The following is a 25,779-nucleotide window of genomic DNA, read 5'->3' as shown; positions in this document are numbered from 1 at the left end:
TTGAGGACAGTGAACTCATCGTCATGTAGGCAGTGTGTCATGTTGCCATCATAAAGGCCTGGACAATAATTGGGCAGGTTGTTTAAACAAGGCTCAGTTGGCACTCTCACACCAGCCACAGCTTGAACCCCAGTCTGAACTCAACCATGTAGAGCATGTCGACGCTACAATACAGTTGGCTGATTATATACTTGCATTAACATGCAGAGGAGCCTGTGCCTAATAAAGTGGCCATTTTAAATTTATAGTTAAAATATAATTTATATATGACACATAGAAGAAAAGGGATTTGCTTTGAATCAAAACAGTAGGTTGAACTTCTGCCTGCTGTCTGGTTTTAGTGTTTTTTTTGTCCCATTAATAAACACGAGCCCCCCCCCCTACACACTTAATGTGCCCCCGCCCCGTGCTCACATGTAATCTGCGCCTCTGCCTGATCAGCTTACACAAACACTGGCCTCCTCCGTTTCCTCCCTCTCTCCTCTCCTCCTTCATTTCCTCCCTCTCCTCTATTTTCTATGGGCGGAGAAACGGAAATGTGGGAGGTGTGTTTTCTCTCCGTGTTTCTTTCACGGAAGAGACCAGAGGCAAAGAAGCGCGCCTGACTCAAGGACGAAGCGGACCTACGGCGATAAGAATCAAAATAAACGGAGCACAGAGGAGCAGAAGGAGATCCGTGCGCAGCCGCAGAGGAGCGGAGGTTCGGCTGCAGCTGTCATGGGACTCTGCCCGTCCTCGTAGCGGAACCAGGCGACCCGCGGACCAGAGGGAGAACAGGCACCGGGAGCGGACATGGCCCACGTAGGCAACGGAGCGGCCGCAGAGGAGGAGGTGGGAGCCGGAGATCGCATTTAACGCACGCATTTCCACTGACATGTCCACAGTGCGTGATGTAACCAGTTATTTGTGATGATGTTCCCACTTTGATCTCATATACCTACATCACGTGGGCTACATCCACCAGGCTGTTGAGGGTGTTTTAGTCTCTCTGTCACATCAGAGTTCTGGAAAGGACAGATTTTACACCTAAACTGTGAATATGATATCAGAAACTGGTTAGGCGTTAAAAACACACACCTTTGTTTGGCTGGAAAGCATAGACTGTATTAAAAGATGGCCACAGCTATGGCTTTGGCTTCAAAATTGGTGTTTTGGCCGCGACCATGCTGGATTTTTGCAGGGACCTAAAAGGGACGTGTTGGTAATAAAATGCTTTGAAAGGCACAAGCAGCACAAGGTTCAGCATCTCCAATTAGCTCGAGTGAAACCTAGCAAGCAGCTGTCATTAAAAACAGTGGCCACGCCCCCTAGCATTAATATAGTTTGAATAGGTGAGTTATATGAACATTTATAACCCTTTACAGTTGTTATGAAGGTCAAATTTAGCTGCACAGCTTTTTCTTTCAATTTCCACTGTATGTTTTAACATTAGAGTCTCACTTTTCTGAGCCAGCCTCTAGCTGACGTTAGAGGAACTGCAGTTTTTAGCACTACCTTTCTTTAGCTCTGAATGTTGATGTGCGTTAAAACACAAAAAAATAACCTACTGCTACTGTGCTGCTAGAGGAGAAAGCCTTATGTGGTATATGTGTTGGTAGCTAGATATGTGTACATATAGTGTGTTTTATCACTGTATAGTGGTACCATTTCTAAATAATGCAACATAAACGCGTAGTCCTTATCGGTTTCTGTCAGGTTTTCTCATCTTTTCACCACGCCTGTCTATATTTCTGTTGAAATCGACCTTACAAAGCCTCCTGTAGTATTTCAGTGAGACTTTCATTTTTTCCTATGTTTGTGCTTCTATAGTCACCACAGACTGTATCCATGGATGCAAAATGAACTCCCAACTGACCGTAAATAGATCCTAATCTATACAATTCTCCAAACATACAGTGCTGCACGCATGTAGGGCAGCTGAGTTACAGCAAAACCCATCATCACACCTATTCCAGATCCGTTTTATTTACAATGATTACTCACAGGGGAAAAAACAGTTTACTTTGAACTGAACTAAATGTGCCGCAGGCTGTGGGGAGTGAATTTGGACTTTGATTAAGTGGTAAAAGTAGAGGACGGGTGTGCACCAAAGGGCAATTCATTAATAAATATACAATGCAGCACAGTAACTTTTCATTTTATCTTGATCGCCATCCTTGAGCAATGTATGGGACCATAGATCTGTCATAATATGGGATTCTCACTGAGCTCTGGATGTATTTCCTCAGTTATGTGTAGAGCTGTGGAGGCAGCCTGCTCATTATTGGATTTATGTCTCAGCGCTAAGTGAGCTGATAGTATTGGTTCACGTGTCTGCATGTGTGCACAGCTTCATGTAAATGACAGCTCTGATTTCAGCCACAGGCTGCCTCCTGCACTGTAAACACAGGAAATATCAGGTTTTTTTCTGCACTTTCACACCACCACATTCATTCAAATTCACATTCACATTCAAACTAGTGACAAGATAACATCAGTGAGCTGAGGAAGTCAAAATGTTCACAGTATGCTAACTTTGTCAGTGGTAACATGATGGGAACCGAGTTCCCAGGTTTAATTTTTAACCTTTGTTTTCACTAAAGCCAGTCCTCCACCCTGACCCTCCCTGGTTCACACTGTTCAAATGGGGAGTGTCGCAGTACAGCTGTAATGTAGAAGAGAGTTCATCAACTGGTTTGTCATGGTGTTAAAGGATATTTTGAGGTTTTCTAGTTTAGATGACAGGGTTCAGCAGGTCTGTATACTGGATATATGGCTGGGCTGTAGAGACCATCAGGTGTTCTTTGGAAGCAGCCATTCAAAATCATCTCCACAAGACACTAGACACAAAACCCAGCAATAGGCACAAAAGACCCCCAAAACAGAAACGGAACCAAAAGAAGTCTCCATAAACTCTTAAAATATCCTGAGAAAGTGGACCACCAAGAGAGCTGTCACTACTCGATCTGTACCGGAAACCCAATCCGTACCATGCATTTTCGACAGGCGTGTACTTCGAAGCATTTTACGATAGTTACAGGTCAGAGTATCTGTTAAGGCAGGGGTAGGGAACTCCAGGCCTCGAGAGCCGATGTCCTGCAGGTTTTAGATGTGTCCTTGATCCAACACAGCTGATTTAAATGGCTAAATTACCTCCTCAACATGTCTTGAAGTTCTCCAGAGGCCTGGTAATGGACTAATCATTTGATTCAGGTGTGGTGACCCAGGGTGAGATCTAAAACCTGCAGGACACCGGCTCTTAAGGACTAACGTCCCCTACCCCTGTATTAAGGTGTTAACAATAATAGGTATCTCTTAAAATGTGTGCGATAATGAAACCTTTCTATATAATGTAGACAAAAACAAAGACAGTTATAAATCGGGTCTACAGGATCCGTACCACGCATGTGCAGATGTTTTCTTATTCTTCTGTTTCATTTAATGGCAGTTTGTACAAGGATACCGCCACTTGCTGACCGAGCGAATGAACCCTATTGTAAACCGGAGTAGCGTCATTATTAGGGATGGGTATTGATAAGATTTTCACGATTCCGATTCCATTTTCGATTCTGTTTAACGATTCGATTCTTTATCGATTCTTTTTTTTTTAAAAAGGAGAACACTAAGGTCGATTAGCTTAGAACTTTGTTTTATATCTTCTCTTTGAACAAGATAGAAATTGAGGAGTAACATGGCCTTACAAACCCAACAGTGAGATCTTAAGAGATCCACAGCCTACGGCTCTTCAATGGGGTGTCACAGGGTCCCCAGGAAAAAAAATGTAAATGTAAAATAATAAAATAAATATTCGTCTGCAGCAATAACAAAGTATAACATAAATTGTTCTGTGACAATTACACAAGAATATCCAGTAATGTCTCTGCCTACAATTAAACACATTCACTTACCTAAAATCGGGAACATCTGCTGTGGCAGCCTTTGACCACAAACTTAGTCACTGCTCGGTGACATTTTTCTATCCTGGCCTGAAAGGAGACGCTACGGGTAGACTGCAGCGAGAGCTGCCAGCATCTGAGCCAGACTCTGTCTCTCTCATCATGGTCACCTAAATGCACGGTAATGGCAGGTTTTGTAATAAGGCAGATCGCGCTAACATAATATGCACTGTTAGTTGATTATTTACCTGCCGCATTAACGGGAGAGGACGTGCAAACGTTACCGCTGCTGCTGGGTTGAGATTCACGAGTCCGGAGCAGAATTAAAAACACGACATTCATTTAAGGTCATCGTGTATTTTGTGAGCAAATGCTTTTGCATATTTGTAGTGTTTCCTCCCTTAAATGAAATATCTACTTTGCAAGTATTGCAAGTTGCCCTGTTGTCATCCGTTCTCGTAAAGTATAACCAAGCTTTTGAGCATTTGAGCCGCTTAGGCGCCGTGTTTCCTGCCAGGTAAATGACGCTCCGCAACGTGGTGACGCCATTCGGGGCGACTGGAATCGATAAGGGAATCGTTTGTTAAAATGGCAAACAATTCCAAGGAATTGAAACAGTGGGAACCGGTTCTCAACAAGAACCGGTTTTCGATACCCATCCCTAGTCATTATAAACGTGTGTTAAACTTGATTTAGTGATAGAGTGTGTTCATGCTTGTCTGTGAGGAGAGGATTGTTGGAATAGTGATGATGATGTTCGCTATCACTGTCAATTGTCAGTAAACACTTAATCTGGCTGATGAATCTTCACGTGACACATTACTAAGTCAGTATTGTTAAGTCTGTAATTAGGCGCCATTCTTCTTATTTTACGGCGCTGTTGTTCAATCGGGGAACGCTCTCTGTTGAGTAGAAAAGCACGACTTTGTTTGTATACGGATTATCCATTGTTTAAATGTCTCGGGCAGTCGAAAAGGAGGCAGAGCTGTTGAGAAATGCTAGGAGCTAACTGGGCGCTAACCGTGCCATTCAAATACATTAACCGTCACAATGTTGGCAAAGAGAGGAAGTGACGTAAGATTCACGCATCATGGTACACATCGGGTTTCCGGTACAGATCGGGTAGTGACAAGCGCTAAAGCATGCCAAGGGGGCTGAAGGGCCATCGGGATATTTTTTGAAACTCTGTACTAACTTCTATTTAGAGATGTTTCAGGGTTTCGTCAAGTTGCTATGTGAAGAGAATTGGAGACGTCTAGGAGTTCAGTTCAGCGCACACACTAAAGAAAGATTTTTATGAGGACTTTCACTTATTTGCAAGTTTGGGTATCTGCAAGGACTTCAGCAAAACTAAAAATCCAGGGGGATTTTAGTAGGATATTTATAGGTCCATGGCTCTTAAGCTCCCTTAAAACTACTTGTTTTACTACCAGATGAACTTAGCAAGCAGGACACCCAATTAGCCTCCATAAAGCCTTTTTACCTGTTTGTCTCTGAAGAGGTGTCAAGGATTCAGATGGAAATGACCATTTTCCCCGATAGACCCGCTGCAGACATTAAGGTTGATGACATGGGTTGGTTTTTTCTGTTAAGGCCCTCTTGCGTCACACCTCAGCCAGTCATTTCCTCATTTCAGCTGACAAATGCTCCTGTGTTCGACTCCTTCAGCCTTGACTCATCCTAATACAGAGGAATTCAGCTGACTTTCGCTCAGCTCTAAATAATGTGAGGCGAGCTGTTTTTATTTAAAAAACACTCAGTGCAAGGGTATTGCCTCTGCTCAGACTGAAACTACTAATCATGTCAGTTTTGGCATGTTTGCTGTGACATTTGACTGTCTGTGAATCCAGGATCTTAAGTTCATCCTACCATGCAGTGCACACACCCAAAGGCGCGACAGGAATGTGAGCAACGCCAAGAAAACACAGATCAGCTCAGTCTTATAGAATATAATGCACACCTTTCTCACAGCCAGTTAGGAAGCCTGACTGCTGAAGCCCTCCTCAGACAACACAGAGGCTTTTTTTTTTTTTACAGATACTCACAAAGTGGATAATTTAATTTATGCTTATTTAATTGAAGCAGTAGGTTGTCCAGAGAGCAGATTTTAGGAATCCCAGAGGTGAGTTTGGCAATAATGCAGGACCAGGAGGAAACACAAATCCCTTTGGAGTTGTGTGTTCCTCTGGTGGTACTATGAGAAAAAGGGAGGGTTCAAACATGGGTAAAAAAAAAATGGGAGTAAAAGTGGGAGAATTCAAAAAGAATAATTACAAAATACCAAAAAATGACGAAATATAATTCAGATTCACTAGTTTATATGAAATGTATTAATTTGTTATTAATGGCATCTGGTAAGCCTAAGTACACCTCAGATCCCGTAGTGGTTTGCAACCAGTTCAGTTTGCAGGATGTGGTTAAGAAAACACACTCTCTGTCTGCTTTCTGTTCCCCATGTGAGGTCAGAGGTCAGGGAAGATCATTGTTAATGCCAGGTGTCACAGATTTGGTTCTGGAGGATGTAAGGGAGGTCCGAGGCTCCGATGGGGCTGTGAGGACGCTCCATAGGCGCTCCTCGAGTGCAGCCAGGTTATTTGTGCGTTGGGTAATCGGACACAAGTTGCAGGCTTTGACTAATTGATGAGGAAGCTGCTGCAGTCACAGGAGACGCGTCTCTGACTTTGACCTCTCCTGCTCTGTAACATCAAACAGAAGTGACGCAGATTTTTCCGAAAAATCTGGTTTTTGTTTGATTGTAAATATCAGAAAATCCCAACATGATTAAAGTCACCATTACATCTTAATAAAGTCAAACAGTGAATAGAAAGATAAAAATATTCAATGACTTTTATATCTCGATTGTTTCAAACGTGTTCAGAAATCCTGCGTCGCCTATCGTTGAAGTTTAGTCTGTTTGTGTCTCTCTGTGTTAGTGTTGTGTTACTTTGTAGTTACGTTTTGGTTGTGTTTTTTGTTCCTGTTTTTTTACCTTTTATAGTCGTTTTCTGCCCATTTCTGTTTTTTTGTGTGTGTTTTTCTCCCCCATATTTGTGTAGTCATTTAGTTTCTAGTTGTGGTTATTTTCAGTGTTTAAGGCTTTCTGTCTTTTTTTTGTCTCTTTGTGTTTGCTTTGTGTGTTTGCAATACGCTGGTATCTGGTCTGCTGGTATTAGTTTGACTTCTTTAACTACCAAAGTATAACAGGAATAAAAAGCTATAAAATAAAATGATGCAACTTCTAAATGAGCTTTTAAACTCAGTTTTTTATGGGTTGTTTAGATGTACTGGATCATATTTCTTCCAAATTGATCCCAGCCTATAACAATAACAATATTTTTTCTCTTTATGGTCGAAAAATTAATATTTAATGGTTAATCTAAATATAGTTGTTAAAAAAGCCACTGCTGCCTGTCTGGATGCCTGGGCGTAGCCACCTTTCTCAGGTATGATATGGTGGGTTAGGTTTAATGACTTTCACGATTATTAGGCTGTAAAACTGGCGATGACTCAAACCTCTTTAATACACTAAATGGTTGTATGTTCCTCATCTGTAGTCTCTGTTTTCTACAAAGCTATCTGGCCCAAGAGAGTTGCAGCTATAACGGCTTCAACTTTTCTAGGAAGTCTTTCCACAAGCCTTTATCAGCTGTAGTTACAACAGTGGTTCCCAAACTTTTTTTGCTAGGCCCCCCTTTGTTTTACAAGAAAAATATTTCAAAAAAGGCCTCTCTGTGCAAAATGGGTTTAAAAACATAAACAGCTGTGGGATACTGTTTGTCCGTGATTTGAACCAAGGGAACAAATCGTGGCAGGATCAGCCTGATGTTATTTGTATCCAGCTGTGACTTTACTGTATAAAGAGCTAACATCTCCAAAATGTCAGGAGTAGTTAATCATTACAACAAGTGTTTGTGAACTAAAAATCAAGAATGTGGGATACTGTTTGTCTGTGATTTGGAGAGCCCAGTCCGTGCTCGTGACGCAGGGGAAACCAATCCTGCAGGGGAGACCTACCTCGGCACTTGTGCAGGTGAAACCAAAGAGAAGATTTGCTTCACCATATTTTCTAGTCTTTGGCTTGGAAGATAGTTTGTTTGGAAACATATTCAGCGATGCTTCACCTCCTGCCTTGCGTTTCTGTGGGCGCCCCGTGCTAGCAGTGTCCAAGCGTTGTTGTTTCTTTTTTTGCTTTTTTTCCCCCCATTTCATCCCCCCCCCCAGCCCCACACTTTGGCAAGGTCTGAGTTACAACATAACCAGGTCTTATTCACTGTGATCGCTAGCTGTTCCTTAGCCATGAATGTCGCAAACAGACCAAAACATTGACAGAGCGAGAGGGGAATGCCACACGGAGCATCTGCTGGAATGAAAAGAGTTAGGAAGCAACGTCTGTTTGGATTCACACATTTTTACTTTTGGACTTTTCCAGTTTTGTGAAAATATTCTGTTGACTGCAGCCGGCCTCCTCCTCCTCCATCATCTGCTACATTTTCTCCACCTCACTTTCAAACAGAGAAAAACTTGCACATAAAATAACACACGGTCCATAATTCAGCCAATAAAAACTTTCTACATACTCTGATCATTTTGTCAGTTTTTTACCTCATTTTGATTTCATCTTTCTACATTATACATACATACTTTTTTACCTTATTTTGATTGGGGTTTTCCTCTTTTTGGGGGTTATTTTACATTGTTTGCTGACATTTTGCTTCTTGCTGCTTTGCTGCTTGCTTACATTTGCTTTAATTCTTTTTGTGGGAATTTTGTTTCTTTTTGATGGCATTTTACGTGTTTCTGTTAGTTTTTTGGATATTTTTCTTTGCATCTATGTTTGTGGGAATTATGCTCTTTCTGATAGCATCGTTTCTGTTTTTTGTGGGCCTTTTATGTCTTTTTGATTGTGTTTGATCTTTTTTTTAATGTACTTTTAATCATTTTTAGTTTCTCCATTATTTCATTTCTTTTTCTGGTTGGTTTTTGGCCTCTGTCATGTTTGTATTTGTTGTGTGTGGTTAGTTTTGTCTCTTGGGCATTGGAGGTAATTGATTCTCTTTGTGGGGTTTTGTTTTTAACTTAAAAAGAAACTTTTTACAAATGTTACTTCTGAAGGGATTATGTCTCGTATTTTAGTAATTTTCTGCCTCCTATTATTCTTCTGTGTTCTGTCCTGTGTCTCGTTTTCCATTGTTTTCATTTAAAGGCCTCTCTCTCAGGGTAAAAGACACACACAGGGCTGTAGTGAGTTATGTAAACATGTCAGAAAAATCAGACTTGAAGCTGTTGCCTGCAGGAAGAGTCACTCCGTAGAGTTTGTAATTCTTGTAAAACCATTTTTAACCTTCAGGGATGCTGACACTCAGCCCTTTATTTGCTCCTGTGCACATGTCTGATTGACACGTCTGATATACTTGCATTACTTTGTTGTTTCATTAAAAATTCTACCGTTAAATTTAAATGAGTCAAAGCGTGAAATGTGGTGGTTCATGGTTATTTTCTTTTTTACTCGTGTATATATTTTAATTTTTTTTCTACTTTTTGTGCTAATCCCGTCTTACTTATTCCAGTCTTTCTTTTTCTTTTATTATCGATGTTTGCTTGTCCATGATTTTGACTTTTTCTCTTTTTTTGATTTTGTTTTTTTCTTTTATTCTATATTTTTAGTTTTTTCTGGTTGTCAGTTCTGATTATGTATTTTTTGAGGCCTTCATTATTTTCAGTAATGTGTTTTTGTGCTGTTTTTTTTTTTTTTTTTTTTTGCGGTTTGCTTGTAATAAGAACTTTTTCTGCCTCTTTGTTGATGTTTTATTTTTTGTTCTTGTGAATTTATTTAAATTTATTTTTCTTTCTTGTCAATTTGTTTCTTTGAAGCCATTTGAACTCTCAGTAAATATGCCCTCAAAACAACATAAAATAACCCCCAAAAAGAGGAAAACCACAATCAAAATGAGGTAAAACACTGGCAAAATGAACAGATCCACTTTTAAAGTCTTTTTGTACTCATTTTTATTTTTTCACCTTTGTAGTAATTTTTGTTTCTGCTGAATGTTTTTGTGATTATTTTGATACTTTGTATTTATATTGCTTTTAAGTCTTTCTAGCTGTTTTGCTTTTTTGTGGTTGTTTCTGTGAGTGTGTCTTTAAACTCATTTGTTGCTTAACTTCTTGTGTCTTTTCTTAGTACTTGCACGTTAGGCAGGCCTCTTCTCTTTCTGAGTTTAAAACGCTTCTTAAAACATATTAAGAGGTTAACTCAATTTGTTTTAACATATTTTATCTTATTTTTTTATTTTACTTTTACTTTGCTTGTGCTATTTGAACAGCACTTTGTGAACCCTGGTTTTATGTGAAAGTGCTTTATAAATAAAGGTGGTATGGTACTTTATTGAAGTTTAGCACTTTTATTTATTTGTTTATTTATAGGTATTTTCTTCATGTCTCTAATTCCTGCTTTTTTCTTTTACATACCTTGTCTGTTTACTAGTCTTGCTTCTTTTTGGGGTGTTTTTGTGTCTCTGTATATTTGTTTTCACTTCTTTATGTTGTCACTTTTTGTTCTTTTCTCTTTCCAAGGCTTTTTTCCACATTTCTATGATATTTTTGTGTTCTTATTAACTCACAATGATTCACTTTTTGGTTCTTTTCTTTTATATCTTTTTGATTTAAATATATGTTTTGTGGTTAGATGGGTCACAGTGCTCCAATGTGGAGCAGTGAGAAGCTGCTGCCAGCAGGCAGAGTTACTTTACAGCGCTGACTGCAGCTGCACCCTATTATGTAAGGAGCCACTGTGTAGCTATTATTAGCCTGCTGCTGACATGCTGTGTAAATGTTACTTATGTAGTGTGGACACAAATCTGTTTACACCATTACGCACATATATGAATCCTTATATTTCATAGTTGAGACCTCTGAAGTGTTGCAGTCGTGCTTACACGTGTAGATGTGTGTAAAAGTGTTTTTGGATTTATGCTAGAAATATTGTCTTTCAAACATCTGGAGTTTCGAACCTAATTCTAGGGTTCAGGTCTTAGCATTAAGCAATGGGCAGCAGTTCCTCTAACAGCAATCTTCCCTGAATCGCTGACTGCATTGAAATGAATGGAAAACCTTGAATTAGCCTAATGAATTAATGCTCTGCAGCATGATTGTTATTACTCATGTTAAGCCATGTATGACCCTTGTGACCCTTATTAGCACTGCAGGTATTTACTAAAATATAAAACACAAATTCCAGACTTCAGAGAAACCATCTTACACTGAAACGCTCTCAACTATTCATATTTTAATTTCTATGGCTGCTTTCTCGGGGCTGTAACACTTTACAGCATAGTAACTGAAAAGTATAGGAATATAGGGCATTCTTGGAACACGCCCCGCAAACGCTGAAAAGTCTCAGTAACACAAACAAACGAAAAACCTGAAATTTAGGAATAATCCAGGCACTCTCGAATAGCCCTGGGAGGTCCATAAAACTGACACACTATTCCCCCAAAACTGGAATAACTCTGAAATTTGTGCAAAATCGTGAAAAGGCAGAAAAATTGCAAAAAGTTTGAAAAGCTCTTACAATTGTCAGAATATTTATCATAAGTCCTGTATTCCCTTGATTACTCAGGAATAAATCTCAAAGGCTTTTTAAGAGGAAGCCCTGAATTGTGACAACTCGAGAAGTCACTGATAACAATTTGGAAAATCCAGACACCTTAAGCTTCGAAAACTCTTGAATAACTCTCAAAAAGTAGTGTCTGAAAGGTTAAAAATAAAAAAAACTGGAATAAATTTACAAGACCCAAAAAATAAATAAATAAAAATTAAATAGAACATTGCCTGGATAGTCGGAAATAACTTCATTCTACACTAAAAATTTAAAGCAGTTCGATTAAACGCAAACTACAATTACTTAACAGTCAAAAGACTCTGGTATTATTTTATAGGATATAATTCAGACTGAAACCTGATGGATTCTTTACATCACTTTGAAGAATGAGATAAAAATGGTTTTCTTTTTGTTCCCAGCGTGTGTGGCGGTGAATGAATAGTTCGTGGTTCAGTTCTGAAATGACCCCGATGGTTTCACAGAGCCCTCGAGTAGGTCAGAGTCATGGCGGTGTGGTTCACGATTCGGGTCATGTAGCCTTCCAGTAATTCCCGAGCAGTGCAAACTTGTTGCTGATTACACACATTGTACAAATGAAATGTGGTGCTTTAGAATCGCGTCCAATCAGACGTCTCACAGGCCTTTCTGTCACCTGGAGGAGGATGCTGAGAACTAAACTCTGTGTTTGTGTGTGTTTCAGGACAGCTTCGAAGATGCCTTTGATCGGATACCTGCGTGAGTACACACACACACACCTGCAGCGCACAGACTGAGTGTGTGTGTGAGCATCGTTTCCTGTGTATCTTTCACTTTTAGTCACGCTCTGTGCTGACTGCTGGTTCTGCCTTTGTGTAGGGCGGGTAGCATGGATCTGCAGACTGCCATCCAGGAGACTCAGTGTGCTCTCAACCTGGTCCTCAACAACAAGTTTTCTCAAGCCCTGGATCTCCTCAAACCATGGTAACCACAGCAGTCGTTACCTCGCGCTGCTTCGTTACACCTCTCTCTTTCTCTAGTGTCTGCTGGAGTCGTAGCTCCCTGTTATTAATGACTGCTGCTGTGCGCAGGTGGAGGGACAGCATGTACCACGCTCTGGGATACAGCAGCATCCTGGTGATGCAGGCGACCATGACCTTTGAGCACAGAGACATCCAGACTGCCATGGCAACCATCAAGGAGGCGTTGCACACCTGTCAGAGGTGAGAGGCAGGAAAACATGGTCTTCTTCCTGTTTATAGCCTTAATGTTTCTGGGCGAGGAAGCTTTTCAGTCCATTCACAACATGTAATAACGTAATGAAACAAACTGCGGTACGACCACTGTGGCTGCAAAAAGATTTCTGAGGCTGAAAAGTCTGGAAAAAGTGACTCATCCTTGAGCCCTGAATTGTCCAGAATAATAAAGAAAATCAGCAGCAGATAATTTCATTTTCTTCTCCAATTCTGGCGCTGAATCAGAGATTGTGTGTGCGCAGTGGCACTGCAGTGAGTAACTGTATGAATGGTGACCGGGCTGTGTGGCTGCATCATAATGGGCACGTTCAAGTCTGAAAAGTGAAGCCAGTGCTGAAGTGCCTTAAATACACATTCCTGTTCGCGGCCTGCAGGAAGCAATAGCTGTGGTTTCAGAATAACATGCAGCTTAAAGAACTCTGACAGAGCAGTACGCTTGCTGTGTGGCTTCTGAAAACACTTTCCCAATGAACTTATGGGCTTCAGTTATTAGTTTCAGGTCATATTAAATAAAAAATGTATCCATTTTGTAATTTTTTGTTCATTCTAAGTTTCATGAAGGAGAATTATCGAAGATCTACTCACTGGCTGTTGATTTGACAAGTTGTTATCTAGATTGTCAGGCAGCCAGTCCCGAACACCAAGAAGTTCAAGGTGAAAACGCTAATCTAATCTCCAGGCTTCACAAACTAATGGGTGACGCCACAGTGGCTATCTCCGTCTTTTAAGCCATTTATGATATTAGACAGCGGTCCCCAACCCCCGGGCCACAGACCGGTACCAGTCCGTGAGTCATCTGGCACTGGGCCGCGAGAGTTGAGGCTCGGGTGTGAAATTTATGGTTTTTATTGGTTTTATTGGTTTTTCTCGTTGTTTTTTTAGCGTTATTATTGTTAACTCTGTTTCCCTGGGTCTTTTCCCATGTGTTATGAATAAATCTTCCTTTTTTGTACCGGTACTGGTTTTATTTTGTTGTATTTATCCGCAACACCTAAAAGGCCGGTCCGTGAAAATATTGTCGGACATAAAAGGGTCCGTGGCGCGAAAAAGGTTGGAGACCGCTGATATTAGATATTCTAGAATATTATATATACTGTAGCTTTGTGTTCCAAAAATGAGGGAGAAAAAATATGATTTCAAAAAGCTATATCACAATCACAATCTATATCAAGCAATCCTGTCTCTTTAGGGGAAAGGGAAAATGATCCTCATAGTGTTACAAGAAAACACTCAACAAAGGTTCAGTAAATGGGAATACCCACAGGAGGTTTTTCTACTAATTGTTTTATTGCAATTTTATACTTTATATACTTTTAGTTCTTCATCTCAAAGTCTCTTTCAAATGAGAACAATTAGGCCCCCATGCACAACAACGTTTAATGTCATCTCAAACTGCAACAGTAGAGACTGGTTAAATATGAGATTTAACGTCTCCTCATTGTTTCTCTAGGTTCAGGAAGAAGAACTCGATGGTCGGATCTCTGTCCGGGCTGATCAGCAAGCAGTCTAACCTGCAGGAAGGTTTGTAAACACATGCCCACACATCACTCCACTGACGTCTACAGAAAGTGAAGAAAATTTAGAGAGCTGGAAGTCAGTGTGCTGCATTGGTGTGTTTGCAGGAGAGATGCACGCAGAGCTTTGCTACGCTGAATGTCTGCTGCAGAAAGCAACGCTGACGTTTGTACAGGTCAGAAATGCTGTCTGCCTTTAACTTCACCTGTGTGCCTGCTCACGTATTTGCTTTCGTTTCATATATATTTCATACGTAACCTTAGTTGAAAGCCCCTTTAAAGCGCAGTTCCCGCAGTGGCTGCTAAATGTTCCTCGTGTGAATGTGTAACAACATTAAAAGGCAGAGAACCTGAAGTACAGACGCTTTGAGTGTTAAATTAAAGATTAAAAATTGCTTCCTCATCAATCATAGCTTGACGCCAGCATTAATGAAGGGTGATTCAGGACACATGATGGGTCGTCCACTGTTTTTCAGGTTGGGTTCAGTTAAACCTTCTGGTTTGAGTTGTTGCCACTGTGATGCCTTTTGTAACCTCGAGCTGAGTGTTTTCACCATCGAAAATGGATGTGATGATGAGTGAGCACTGGCTTCACTTTACACACTCGGAAACTGCATCTTTTATAGTGTGTGTGGTTAGAAGCCATTTAGGATTTGAGCCAGAATCATGACTCATGAGTAGCTTCTGGTAAGACTAATAATAAGGCTGTTTAATTATATATTATATCTATATTTCCTTTTTCTAGGATGAGAACATGATCAGTTTCATCAAAGGAGGGATCAAGATTCGGACCAGCTACCAAATCTACAAGTGAGTGAATGATCTATGGAGGAAATGAAACATTTTAAATGTATTTTAGTAGAAATATCATTGTTAACATGATTGTTATGTATTCAATAGGGACTGTCAGAATGTGCTCAATGCCACTCAAGATGTGGCCGGCCAATCAGATTCATTTAGACAGTTCGAGGGTGGAGTCAAGCTGGGCATTGGCTCTTTCAACCTGGTGAGTTGTTGTTTTTTTAATCCACAGGAGTCAGTTAATGTAGGTAAGTTTAATGCTGGTTTAATCTGCCGTAATTAGGACGATGCCGTCTCGCTCAGAATAAAGCACATCCAGTGTCCATCTTTTTTTCTCCACTGGATCATCAGGCCAGAGGGTCAAACTTTTACGGATCCAAAAAAAAAGGCCAATGTAAATGCTTTCTGTATTGTATATTTATCTATATTATTACTTTAATATAATCTACAAGAAATCTACAAATTTTCTTTATTAGTTGGATGGAAGCAGCTAAAACGTCCACACAGTGCAGCTGATGAAGCACGTTGGTTGGCATTTTAATGTGAAAGTACAGATAAAAGAAAAATATTAGTGAGAGTCCTATAAACCTATGAACGGCTTCATATACTTCATGTGTCCTTACACTAATTTTTTCATTAATCGAGTCAGAATCGTCACTTTTCAGTTAAACACCTCCTTTTAAGCTCTTAAGATTAACGAGAGTCCATTTCAGCCAGTTTGTTTCACAGCTGAACTGGTCGTTGGACGCACCATCACTGGCCCCACATCCTTTCTTTTTTTCTTTTTTTTACATCAATCCACAGGTTATATTGAATCTGGCACATAATGGTTCATTGAAAGCACAATTTTGTTGATTTTATTGAATGATTGATTTTAGGGAAATCTTTTTGTCTTCCAGATGTTGTCTCTCCTCCCTCAGAGAATTTTGAGGTTGTTGGAGTTTATCGGGTTCTCAGGAAACAGGGTGAGTACAAGCTCTGTTTAAAATAACATTTTAAAAACCCACTATAGGCTACACAGACAAAATCATACTGTTTCTCTATCTGTCTGCAGGGCTTTGGTTTGTCCCAGTTGAGAGAGGGAGCTTCCAGCCACAGTTTGCGGTCAATCCTCTGTGTTCTGACTCTGCTCTTCTACCACACATACGTCTCACTCATACTGGGTAGGAAACACTTTAATGTTGTTTTTTTTTTTTGGGGGGGGGGGGGTGGGGTTCAGTCTTGGTAGAGAAAGCTCAGCTTCACCATCTTAATCTGGCTTCAAATGTCCGACCACAAAGGCCTAAATAAAGCCAGAAGCATCTTCTGCTGCTTAGCAGATTAGGCAGTGAATGTTGTTGTGTTCTCTTTGATCAGGAACTGCAGAGGGGAACCTGGTGGAAGCTGAAGCTCTGCTGGAGCCATACCAACAGAAATACCCCAAAGTAAGTAAACCGCAAACAGTCGTCTAAGTAAACTCGGCCGTAACTAAATAAACATCATGTTTGTTTTTTCTTTTAGGGCTCCATAATCCTCTTCTACTCTGCTCGCATTGCCGCGCTGCGAGGAAACTTTGAGAAGGTTTGTCCCTGTGTTTTCAGACCCTCAGTGCCAAAGTCCAAATGAAAACTAGACGTTTCAGCGCAAGGATTTCAGCACATTTATCAGCTAAACAAAGAAGTAAAATTGTTCTCTGTTCTACTTTATGTGGAATTAAAATGAAGTTAATAGAAGTCTTTCCCTTTTCACTGGTTTTTCCCATCCCTCTGCACTTCCTTTACAAACCTGAACAGCAGGTCTAAGTGTTCTGTGTTTCTTTTAGGCTCGGGCCAAGTACGAGGAGTGTGTGAGCAGCCAGCAGGAGTGGAAGCAGATTCACCACTTGTGTTACTGGGAGCTCATGTGGACTCACTCGTACCAGCAGGAGTGGGAACAGGCGTACCAATATGCTGACTTGCTGTGCAAGGAGAGTCGCTGGTCCAAGGTAAGCTCAGAATAAAAACAGATGTGTTTCATATATCAGGCACAGAAATGGAACCATAAAAGTCAGCGATAGTTCAATATAAAACCTGCTCTCTGCAGGCTATCTATGTTTACCAGAAGGCAGCCATTTTAAGCATGATGTCAGAGGAGGAGCTGAAGAAGACGGGGGAGAATGTTGTGGAGCTCTTCAGGTCAGCCGGTTTTTTACATGTATTTTTTAAACACCCTGAGCTGAATCGACCTATGTGAAGTAGGTAGAGCCGAGCTATGTTTAAGGCCAGGATTAGCAGTAAGACAGTGTGTGTGTGTGTGTGTAGGCAGGTGGAGGGGCTGAAACAGCGCCTGGCTGGGAAGTCCATTCCAACGGAGAAATTTGCAGTGAGGAAGTCCAGGCGTTACAAAGCTGCTAACCCCATCCCCCTGGTCATCCCTTTGCTGGTACACAAACATTCACATGCACATAATAAACTCACTACTTTGAGAGTGGTTAGTTGAGTGTGATGAACTCTGAATGAGCTGGTAGTGAAGTATAACGCACAATTGTTGTCTCTTTTAGGAGATGATGTACGTGTGGAATGGTTTCACCATCGTCGGAAAGCGAGCCGACTGTGCCGAGTCCCTGCTGGTAACCATAGAGAAGGCAGAGGAGCAGCTTCACAATGACCCCAGTGAGCTCAACACTGCACCTCTGCTATTAGCACTACTGCTAACACTGTGTGCTGCCAATAGTATCTCATGAGAGTAAAACAGGCGTTCCACAGGGTTCTGTCCTGGGCCTGCTTCTATTTTGCTCATGTTAGTGATTTCAAGTCTGCATGTAAGCAGCTGATATTAGTATTCATGCATCTACACTGATTAAAACTCCTGAGACATCACAAAACTGTGCACATGGAGTCGGCTATAAGATGTTACCACAGCTGTTTTGTTAAGAATCTAATTACATTTAAGTCTTCGATAAAGCTTGGGTATTTTACACTCATTTGACACATTTTGTTGGAGCCTTTTTTGCTTTGAGAACTTCCCTAATTCTTTGTGTTAATGATTGAACAAGGGGTTCGAAAGAGTCTTCAGAAAATTCGGACCATGTTGACATGATAGCTTCACACAGTTTGACAGATTTGTTAGCTTCACATCCATGATTTGAAACTGCTGTTGGACTACATCTCAAAGGTGCTCTATTGAAGAGATCTGTGAGAGAGCTGGTTACTGTGGAGGCCATTTGAATACAGTGAGCTCATTATTACAGTTAGGCCATTTATACTTGGATTTTTTTACCTGTTTACTGAAACATGTTCTAAATACATTTATATACAAACAATGTGTAAACTCTGCTGTCCACATTCAAATTGGATGAAGGGTTTATGAGGTGTGGGCAGTTCCTTCACTATGTCATTATCCATTGAGCAGATAAAAGGCCTGGAGTTGATTTGAGGTGTGGTGCTTGCATTTGGTTAAAGGAGCCCTCCATGTAGGTGAAACAAGCCGCCCTGAATCTGCAAAAACAGAAACAACCCATCTGAGAAATTTTTACAATATTAGGAGTGGCAAAAGTCTGGTACATCCTGAGAAAGAAAGGTGAACTCAGCAATGCAAAAAGACCTGGACATCCACGGAAGACAACAGTGGTGGATGATCACAGAATCGTTTCCTTGCTAAAGAGAAACCCCTTCACAACAGCCAAACACGTCAACATTCTCCAGGAGTTGATATCCAAATCTACCATGAAGAGAAGACTGCGTGAAAGTAAATACAGAGGGTTCACTGCAAGGTGCAAGCCACTTATAAGCCTCAAGAATAGGATGGCTAGATTGAATTTTGCTAAAACATTTCTAAAAAAAACCCAGCACAGTTCTGGAAAAACATTTATTGGACAGATGAAACCAAAACCAACCTCTACCAGAATGATGGTGAGAAAAATACTACGGAGGAGGAGTGGAACAGGTCATGATCCAAAGCACACCACATCATCTGTAGAACACGGCGGACACAGTGTGATGTCTTGGGCGTGCGTGGCTACAGGTGGCACTGGGACACCAGTGTTTAATGATGATGTGACACAGGACAGAAGCAGCTGAAGGAATATGAGATGTTAAGAAACATACTGTCTGCACATATTCAGCGAAATGTAGTCACATTGATTGGGCGGCGTTTCATAATGCAGATGGACAATGACTTAAAACATACAGCCAAAAAACAGCTGGTGTATTCCAGGAGCTAAATATGTTTAAGTCTCCATTCTGAATCCTTTTATCTCAGAAGGCGTTAGGTCATGTAAGGTTATTACTGCTGAATAATTACTGGCTAATGAAAGGTTAGGAGCTTATGTAAATCTATGTCTAACAGTCCATCTCTCATTCAGATCCGTCAGAGTTTCACACAGATGACAGCTGTCTGGTCCAGATGTTGAAGGGACTCTGCCTGAAGCACCTGGGCAGGTTACTGCAGGCTGAGCTGTGCTTCACACAGGTGCTCTCCAGGTAACACAAGCACAGATAAGAACACAAAAGCATGCCGACGACCTTGTTTAGGCAGTTAATGCTGTGGTTTACCTTCTGAAAATAAAGATAATGCTTTAATGGGCTTTACTTTCAGTGAGGGTCGGATCAGATATGATCACTACTTGATTCCTTTCACCCTTTATGAGTTGGGTCTGCTGTATAAACAACAGGGAGACTTCCTCAAGGCCACCACATACATCGAGAACGCCAAGTAAGTTCTGCTTAAACACTCTTTATAAGCCATTCCTAAACAGACTGCTCTAACTCTGTAATGTGAAAATCTGCAGCGCCCCCAAACTTTCAGTCTTATCTGTGCTGATCACACAAACAGAAAATGAAGCATTTCCTGTTTATTTTCATTACTTCTGCCACCTGACAGCCATGCCTCCATTTATATATAATTTATAATTTATTTAATTCATTGGATTAATTGGATTTGTCTAAAATGTACATATTTAATGGAAATTCTACTGTAACCCCAATTAGAGCATGTGTTGGGATGCTGGTAAAAAGTTTCATAAAAACTAAATGTAATCATTGGAAATCTTATAAACACATGTTTTATTCTGTTTTATTCACAATAGAATATAGAAACATATCAAATGTGTAAACTGAGAAAATGACAAAAAAATAAATAAATTTGAAGGCATCAAAATATCTCAAAAAAGTTGGAATAGAAATGGAAATATGAAATAATTATATTGTATTGTCCTTAACATTTTAGATGGCATTACAAATGAATTACAAGAAATAACTATTTCACTTCTTTTATTCTTTTTTTTTTTTATTTTAAATGACTTCCCAAGTCTCACCTAAAGTACCTTAATACCCCACCAGGGAGCTACAGCGTACAGTTTGGGAGTCGCTGCTCTTTAGATACCTTTAAATGAACACACACACACACTTATATTCTATTCATTTTCATTCGGAGAAAACGAAAATGCTACGTCCAGATGAACAGAATCAACTTTTAGAGATTTACTTACCTGGATGATTGAGCATGCATCAAGACACTTCATAGTGTATATAAAGGATGCTACAGTGGAAATTTGCAACCATAACTCGAGCTGCGCAGACAGGAAAAACAGCATTGTTTAGGTGGCACTAAATGCACGAGTGAGGTATTTACAGTGATTTAGAAAAAAATACTAACCAAACAAAACATTCCTGCGCAGGCAGGATTGCGAAACGCGTGTTTATTTGAGATTCTGATTGTGTGTCATCATCAGGACGAACTACAAGGACTACTCCATGGAGTCCAGACTGCACTTCAGGATCCACGCAGCCCTTAACAGCCTCAAAGGATCACCTGCCGGCACCCCATAATACACAAAAACATGAGTCAGACTGCAGCTGTTTGTTTAGCTGGAGTGAAGAAAGAAGTGGAGGTGTGTTTGGGTTTTAAGAGGACACCTCCACCTGGGTTTTTTTTTCCTCTGAATTATGTTTTACATTTTTTATTTATTTTCCTGCAGTTTGGAAAGATTGGATTATAATTACTTGCACATGCACTTCTTCTACCAGTTAAAATAGAGACTTCACTGGTAGAGCAATGGTTCAATCAGTGCAGGTTTATCTGTAACTTAAAAACTGATACAGGCTCTTTTTGAGTCCATACGGCTCTTTCACTCAGAGACACTTTGCATAGGAGAACAACTATGAAGTCTTTCATAGCTAATATCTGATTGGACTGCTGCACTTTTTCATGTAAAAGCACAAGATAAAAAAACTAGCAATTATATGTCAGCCCACAGGAGAGACCCAGTCACTGACAAATCGTCTTGGAAATCCAGTCAACAAGTTCTCTTTTGCAGCTCTGTGTTAGCTTCCTTGCATTTCTCTGTCTGAATGGGCCCAAAATATAAATCTGTTGTTTATGATTTCAGTTATTTATCGTGGAAGACATGATTTTCTTTTTTTTTGTTTATGAATCATAAACAGGAAGTGATGTGCAAACCACTAAAGATGAATACTAGAACACACTGTTCATCTTTAGCAGTTTGCACGTTCTTTGCCTTTTTCTTTTCCTACATGCCACACATGCACGCGACGCACAAGTGTGTCCGTGCATAAGCAATCACAGCCTTCTCACCGACTGTGGCTTAAACAGGAAACACTGATACGGTGTAGTACACTCCTTCCAAGCTCGCACAGACTGGGCAATATGCAGATTTAAAAGAACAACGCAGTAATGGCTGTAAACGCACACATTTAACAGCAATACAAACAAATTTGTGCTGTTAGTAAGTTCTGAGTTATTCTGTCGGTACGTCAGAGTCCACGTTCTATGTCTCAAACGCAGGGCTGCTTTGGTGGCGCTGATCGTCTCTTAGAAGCCTGAAATAAAAAGCTCAAAAACAAAACAAGCTAACAGGTAAAAACATCTACAACATAACAGATGCATTAAGTTTCTTCTTTGTTGTTCCTTGAGTTAAAAAAATCCTTGAATGGTGCTTTTATACAGCCCTTCAGTTCATCCTGTATCTGAAACACGTAATATTAGATTTTTATGTCTTTTCTTCTAGACTTCTCGGATCGGAGTTACCTGTCATAATAGTCGTTTTGGACGTTACAAACAAAAAACTAAATTAACCAGTGTAGGTGTATCAATTCAGAGAAATGAATCACTTCCCACTTAGCTCCATCTTCTGATGCCATGTGGAACTGTTACTTTCTAGTTAAGGCACGCTAGTCTGGTGTTGAAAGATCATCCAAAGACAGTCCCCTGGAAATACCTAAGAATAATTGAATTAAAGAAAACAGCAAGGTATGAACCAAACCATGGACTGATTACTTGCTACACCCCTTTTAAGTGTTTTGGCCTCAAACATTAATCACAGTACCACTAATACATATCCTAAAACCAGATTTCTCTTGAGATCAACATTAAGCAACCTCAGATACAAAACTCCCAATCTTACTAGTATAGCTAATATTTAAATGGACATAGAATATAATGTGGAATTACTGCTTACTTTGAAATCTGCATTTATACTTACCTTTTTTTTTGCCACTAAACTCGAACCTCAGTCTTTCGTAAACACTGGATTGAAAATACATTATTTATGGTAAAGCAGTAAAACGTAACCGGTCAAACAAAGTTAAGCATAAATAGTTTATAAAACAAAAACTAACGACCCTTAACATTTTTTTTTAATTCAAAGTGAGCTAGCTAATAAATTAACTAATATTTTGAATAAATAAGTTAATATATAACTGATTACTTTGAAGTATATATTGTCACTTGTGATTGTTTTACCTTTTGATGATCTTCAAATTGAGTCAGTGCTGGTGGTCAAAGGCTAACTGCAATATTTCAGCATCAATTGCAATATTGTCCAAAATTACTGTGTTTGAAATATGTGCAATACATTTTTAAAGCCATAATTCTCGTTGCCTTAGACTGAGATTAAGTTGCCCTGAAAATCATGCTAGCCCTGGCACAAGCGGCAACCTGATTTGGTATAAAGTGTGAGTTAATGATTACTCGGCTAAAGAAATGTAGTTCTTTACCTGCTCAAAGAGATGATTTCTTCATACTGAAGCAGCTCTGCCTTTGGGAAATATTTGCATAACCAAGCCGTCCCTCACTCCATGATTGCTCAACGGTCTGTTGGGAGAAAACACCAAGACTAAAGGCTTTACGTTAATTCTAGTCGACGTTCTTGATGATTACAGCTTTGGTTATGATCACACATGTTCTGGAAGATGTCTGTTTGTTTCTTTGTTTATGTTGTGTTGCTTTCTGTTAAATAACATAAATTATGTAGATCTACAGTGTACATGAAGAGCAACTTTAGTGTCTAATCATGTACAGATGAATCAGGATAAGCACAATCTATACCTAAACAAGATTTTATTATTATTATTATTATTATTATTATTATTATTATTATGTGCTGTGTGTTAACACATCAGATAATTACTCAGTTCTCAGAGGACAGTAAAGGACAGTTTATCCCTAAAATGTTGTAAGCTTAACTTAAAATGTCTGAAAAACTGTACACTAATGCTCGTCAAAGTAAGCACATCTTTGCTTCCATTTTAAACATAAGTGTGATGGACCCGCTTGAGTTGTACTTGAATAAATGACAATTAGCCTTCTCCATTTCATGAATGTATCAACCTAAAGACCAAATTCTCCACATGTGTCTTGCTGGATGTGTGTTTTGATTTGATTTTATTTGACGTGTTTTCTGTGCCTGTATGTTTTTGGATGTGATTTTTCTTCATGTCTTTGTGTGATCTGAAACTTTGCTTCCAAACTACGTAATTTGCCAACATTCACTGATATTATTATTAATAACAGTCCAGTAAAAGACCACAGTCATCTGTCGAAAAAAGTTGTAGCAATGAAAATGCTTAAGTCCCAGTTTTGTCCTGTGAGTATACTGCAATGTTATTCCTACCTAAAATTTCAGCTAGAAAGACTTAAGACATCTGACTCTGTGAGGATTATTAAAAATGATCAGGTAGTTTTAAAAAGATATTCTGTGTCTCTTTGTGCAATAAAATGTTGCTTTAACAATGCTAGATGCAATTTTAGCATTGCACTCATCAGTAGTTCCTTCTTGCTAGTTTTCCCAAAATTGCAGCTCCATTTCTTGGTTAGCCAAAGCTGCCATGCAGAACTGACTCAGCACAGGAAGTAAGGAAGTAAAATAATGCAACTAATAATAGTGATAAAATAATCCTGGAAGCAGAATTACAAAGTTGTGTTATTCCTTTATTTAAGATTTACTAAAGCAAGGTTTCTCTGTTCTGCATAAAAAAAGGTAAAATGTTATTAAATGTATGCACAATGGCAGGGCCTCGCTTTTATGTGAGATTTAAAACCTGCTAACAAGCAGATGGTTAATTTTAATTAAATGTTGTATCTTTAGGTACTTTGTTATTACCAATCTGTTCCAAAATCAGATCACAGGTTTCTATTTTTTTAATTTGAATCTCAAAACAACAACAAAAAATACCAAAGATGACAGTCTCACCGCCGTTAATTTGTATCAACGAGCTATGAGCCAAAAATGTATCTTACCATGGTGTGCACTGGGTCCTTAAAAAATATGTGGACAAATGAACAACAAAAGAAATGGTAGGCCTAAAAACCAACTACAGCAGTATCTGAAAGTCAACATAAATCAGTGATCAACAAGATAAATAATAATAGAATAATAGGTAGATAACATACGGCAGTGGAGGCATTTTTTAAGCCAGTTAGAAGGTGATTTACATCAATCACCAAAACAAAGTCACTGCTTTGTGTTTATAAAATGTTCACCTTTTATTGCCACAACCTTTCTTCATAGAAGGCTTTGGGCCATATTTTCATTTAGTAGCTTAATTCAGTGCCTCTGTGTTTAATCTGTATATGTTTTTCTGTTCTTTATAAGTTCAAACTGCTTTTGCTTTTTTGTTTTTCCCATATACAACGTGTTGCTGCATGTGTTTTATGGCTGGAGGAGAGATTAGAGGCTTTCTGATTAGATGTGGTGATACACGTGGCACAATAAAATGAAAACAGAAGAATATTACTCCTTTTAAATTATATTGTGTTTTTATTTATTACTAGTATGTATGTTGGTATGTGGATGAGTGTGCCGGTGAGTCACTGTTTTATGTTTGTGTTATGAAGAGAACATGTCCTTTCTAGCAAACAGACACATAAACTAAAGAGGAAAAAAGTAACTGAATATGAATATGAGCTGAATATAGTGTTTTTTGTATCTCTGGCTTCATAATTTGATAGAAAAATTAAACCCTGATTAAAAAACATAGAGACCCACTTTTTTATCTTCATAACTAAGATGTTAATTAAATGGTGTTTGAAATGATTTATTTGGATAATACTAAGGATTTGAAGTCACATGACAATTATTTTGCTATTTTGAACAGGTCATAGGGTTAAGTGAGTAGGACCTTAGTCACACAGGACTGGAGCTCTGGTAACCACCTGTCACCAGGGAAAAATACAACTGGTTGGTTAAAGCCTTACAATTCCTTGGTTAGTTAATGGATTGCTGCAGTCACTCCAATTTGATGGAAAACACCAACTTGTCTGCAAACACCATTTGTTCTCAGCTGCTGCACTGAGGCGTTTCTTTTATTTTGAAGGCTAATATTCTCCGTTTCTGGTTTGCGTTGCACTTTTAAAGTTTTACTACTCCTCAGTGGTCAGCTGGCACGTTCCTGCAGAAGTCAGCTTCTTCCATCCAAACTATGGACAACTGTGGCAATCTGCTAGCAGTCAAAGCAAGGAGAGGTTTTTGGTGTAACGCCCTCTTCATGAATGCAAACTTC

The 25,779-nt window shown here is 39.5% G+C and overlaps 1 protein-coding gene across 1 annotated transcript; it reads left to right on the top strand.

Annotated features, from left to right (window-relative positions):
* Positions 1-467: 467 nt before the first annotated feature.
* Positions 468-25,013, top strand: ttc39b (tetratricopeptide repeat domain 39B). Its single transcript, XM_085447732.1, has 19 exons — positions 468-831; positions 12,176-12,210; positions 12,331-12,435; positions 12,543-12,674; positions 14,158-14,228; positions 14,330-14,397; positions 14,967-15,031; positions 15,122-15,227; positions 15,922-15,987; positions 16,077-16,185; positions 16,379-16,446; positions 16,523-16,582; positions 16,824-16,985; positions 17,084-17,175; positions 17,302-17,422; positions 17,541-17,652; positions 19,344-19,461; positions 19,577-19,693; positions 20,712-25,013. Exons 1-19 carry the CDS (start codon positions 793-795, stop codon positions 20,806-20,808), a joined length of 1,743 nt encoding a protein of 580 aa, XP_085303858.1. The 5' UTR covers positions 468-792; the 3' UTR covers positions 20,809-25,013.
* The last annotated feature ends 766 nt before the right edge of the window (positions 25,014-25,779 follow it).

This window comes from Copadichromis virginalis, linkage group LG3, assembly GCF_057382275.1.
Source record: "Copadichromis virginalis isolate Kocher_CV1m ecotype Utaka linkage group LG3, C_Virginalis_male_GT1.1, whole genome shotgun sequence".
Lineage (NCBI taxonomy): Eukaryota > Metazoa > Chordata > Actinopteri > Cichliformes > Cichlidae > Copadichromis > Copadichromis virginalis.
Note: the sequence above shows the minus strand (reverse complement) of the source record. Positions and strands in the feature narration are given on the sequence as shown.

Coding starts and splice junctions, on each gene's coding strand:
- ttc39b (XM_085447732.1), top strand. CDS start 793: ATGGCCCACGTAGGCAACGGAGCGGCCGCAGAGGAGGAG. Junction 16,986..17,083: donor AGGAGAGTCGCTGGTCCAAG/GTAAGCTCAGAA, acceptor TGCTCTCTGCAG/GCTATCTATGTTTACCAGAA. Junction 17,423..17,540: donor CCCTGGTCATCCCTTTGCTG/GTACACAAACAT, acceptor TGTCTCTTTTAG/GAGATGATGTACGTGTGGAA.